The sequence below is a fragment of the Orycteropus afer genome, unplaced genomic scaffold (genome assembly GCF_000298275.1).
Source record: "Orycteropus afer afer isolate SDZICR_OR568_19922 unplaced genomic scaffold, OryAfe1.0 scaffold00822, whole genome shotgun sequence".
Taxonomy (NCBI): domain Eukaryota; kingdom Metazoa; phylum Chordata; class Mammalia; order Tubulidentata; family Orycteropodidae; genus Orycteropus; species Orycteropus afer.
Window position 1 is genome coordinate 192,373 of NW_006922409.1, and position 3,535 is coordinate 195,907.

Genomic DNA, 3,535 nt, shown 5'->3' on the forward strand with positions numbered 1-3,535 from the left:
TAGTGAAAACATTATGGAGCACAGAATAACCAGAATGGAAATAATGAGAATGTTCACTTATTATGAAGAATGTAAATGATGTCACTGAACAACTTATGTAGAATTGTTGAATGAGAATCTAAACTACTGTGTAAACCTTCATCAAAAACACAATAAAATATTATTTAAAAACAAAAACCTTATGGATCACAATGGTCCTATCCCCAACTGATCATGAGGATGGTATCATACTTTCTTCCTTTGTGCATGGGGACTCCATGAGTCAAAGATCAACTCAACAGCAACTTGTAACAACATATTTAATATTTTACTTGTTTATTTCTATTTATTCTCTATCTCTTCCACTAGAATGGCCATTCCACAAACATAGATTCATTTATCTTTTTTGTTGTTGTTGTTGTTCAACACACTGTTTACCCAAAGCCTGGAACAAGCCCTAGCACACAGTAGGTGCTTAATGTATGTTTGTTAGTTGACTAAATGAGTGATGGTGTTGAGGTAGTGAGGATAGAAACAGGGATCTTGACCTTGTCCCACCTATTATGTCAGGAGCTGAGCCTCAAGTGAGTCAAGTCTTGACCTAACAGACACTCAGGTAGAAAATGCTAAATACCTAGTAGTGCGACCAGAGAAGGCTCTTCAGAGGGAGTTAGTATCATCTGGGCTGATCCTTGAAGATCTGATGTAAATTATAGAGATCATGGGGTTTGGTGAGGCCTATAGGGTGGCAGAAACTTCAGGTAGCACTTGAAGGGGTGAGGCAACTTAGAAAAGGATGAAAAAGTATGGATTAACTTTAAAAAAAAAATCAGTAAAGGGCCTTGAATTCCAAGGGGATGACCCTCGATTTGGTCCTCAGAGATGTCACATCCTGATCACTCACCCCCAAATAGCTCAGAGACATTTCACCTTGAACAAAGACCCACACATAACTCAGAAACAATAATAAAGAGCTCATGTTAATTGAAAGGTTATTAATTTATTGAGGAAGCTTGTATGGAGGACTTTCAGATGTGTAAGTTTAGTACCAAACCCACTTCAGGAGCCCCCAGCAAGAGGTGTGAAGTGGCTAATTTCTCAATCTTCAGAGGTCTCTGAGGGTTGGCAAAGGTTTAGAGGAAGGAAGGGAAAGGGCGGCATCATGGGGAACAGAATGGAGAAGGGCCTGCCTCAATTATGAGGAGATGTAGTTGGACACTTCAATCAGATTTCTGTCAGGGTCTCAAAAATAGATGGACATAATAGGCCCTTTTTCTCCCATTCTGGGCACTGGACCTTCCTCAATGGGGACATCACAAGCCTGAAGTGAGAGAAGAAAACAAAAGTTAACTGTCACAGTTCTTGTGGGAAAGCAAAATTTAATTCCTTATAATGGCCTAGACAATCCTGTAAGTCCCCTGTATCTTTCTGACTTCAACTCCTACCATCCCCTCCCCATTCTGCCAGAATGCTCCTTAGAAGTGATGGTGATATTTCATCTCATGCACGTTGGACATCTTATCAGGAGGGACCAATCCATGGAGAAGGAAATCGTGCTTGATAAAGTCAGTGAAAAAGAGGAAAACCCTCAATGAGATGGATTGACATGGTGGCTCAATAATAGGCTCAAACACAGCAACAATTGTGAGGATGGTGTGGGACTGGGCAACGTTTTGTTCCATTGTAAATGAGGTTGCTATGGGTTGAAACCTATTCAATGGCACCTACCAGCAACAACATTCTGCTCTAGCCACTTACCAGCTGTATGACCTTGGGGAAAGTGCTTAACTGTTCTGTACCTCAATTTTCTCATCTATAAAATGCGGATTATAATAGTACCTACTATATACTATATAGTATATACCTACCATATCTAGTAGGTGGCAGAGCCAAAATTCAAACCCAGGCAGTCCAAATCAATGTCTATTCTCTTAACTCCTTTACTTTATCCATTTTATTTCTAAACCAGTCTTCTTTCACTGATACTTTCCAAAGAAGGAGTCAAAGTTACCTAATATGAGTATGAGCATCTCCTTATCTGTTGCCATAGGATAAATTCTGACTCATAGAGACCCTATAGGACAGAGCAGAACTGCCCTACCAAGTTTCCAAGGCTGTAATCTTTACAGAAAAGGTGCTCTGGTAGTGAAGTGGTTAAAGAATTTGGCTGCTAACCAAAAGGTCAGCAGTTCAAACCCACCAGCCACTCCACAGGAGAAAGATAAGGCAGTCTGCTTCCCTAAAGGTTAAACCAACAAACCAAACCCACTGCCATCAAGTCCTGGACTTGAACCAGTGGCCTGCTGTGTTGCCTGCTGATCTTGGGATTGTTGCCTTTGCAGCCTATGAGTCAACAACCTGCCTTTTTACCTGCTAGTCTTCGATTCATCGGCCTCAGCAGCCAGCAGCCTGCTATACTGCCTGCCAATCTTGAGTTTGTCAGCCCCTGCGGCTGTGTGAGGCAGGAGAAGCTTCCAGCCTTGCTCCAATGAGCCTGGAAGGCAGAGCTGAAGCTCAAGGACAAGGGGCCTCTACCCAGCCTCTAGAGTCAGCACTTTGAACTTGAACTTCTAGCCTAGTCTTCTCCTAAAACCAGCACTCTGAATTCAGACTTCTAGCCTCCTAAACTGTAAGGGAATAAATTTCTGTTTATTGTTCAAACCACCAAACTGATTAGTAGCCAAGCACTTTAACCACTGCACCACCAAAGCTTCTTGAACACCTCCTTAACAATCAAACAAACAAAAAGCCAAACTCACTGCCATCAGTCGACTCTGACTCATAGTGACCCCCGTTGGGTTTCAGAGGCAGTAAATTTTTACGGAAGATCTTCTTTGCATGGAGCGGCTGGTGGGTTTGAATCACCAACCTTCTGGTTAGCAGTCAAATGCCTTAGGCACTATGCCACCAGAGCACCTTTGAACACCTCCTTAATACTTGCTAAATCTCCCTTTGTAATTTCAATCCAGAGAGTTTAGAAAACTGAAGTGGCTAGAATCTAATGACCTTGTTTTTTTGTTTTTCTCAGATACAGACTTTACTGTAGTTCTGCACAAAGTGTAAACCATGACTCACTAGTAAATGATATTATGTGGTGCTTATATACAACATTGACTGGCACTGAATCACACGGTGAGAAGTTATTCCCATTTCAATTCCTTTTTAATCATTTAATTAAGGAGAAATTTTCCACGTGGTGCTAGTAAGTCTCTAACATCTCTCTAACACTTGATGACTTGTTTCTGGACATTGTTAAATTTTTATAAATGTTTGTTTTTATAGTTACCTTTCCTTTACAAAATATACTGGTTTTTCATTTACTTGATTGAACGTTTTCTTTTTATATAAATTTATTTATGTGAAAAGAATTTAGGTGTAATATATTTTTACAAGGGATATAAAGTTTCCTTTCTAAACACATTTGTTTACATGAAAAAATGATGTTAATAAAAATAACAAGTAAATAATTGTGTATAGGCATTATCTTTTTTTTTTTAAATTTTATTTTGATTTGGGTGAAGATTTACAGAGTAAATTCACTTTTCATACAGCAGTT

General features: G+C 39.7%; 1 protein-coding gene across 1 annotated transcript in view; it reads right to left on the reverse strand.

The window, feature by feature from the left end:
* Nucleotides 1-1,222: 1,222 nt before the first annotated feature.
* Nucleotides 1,223-3,535, reverse strand: part of GLOD5 (glyoxalase domain containing 5) — a 20,090-nt gene continuing 17,777 nt past the window's right edge. The window contains exon 4 of the mRNA XM_007957917.2: nt 1,223-1,300. Coding sequence (XP_007956108.2) covers nt 1,223-1,300 — 78 coding nt within the window. The remainder of the gene's footprint in view (nt 1,301-3,535) is intronic.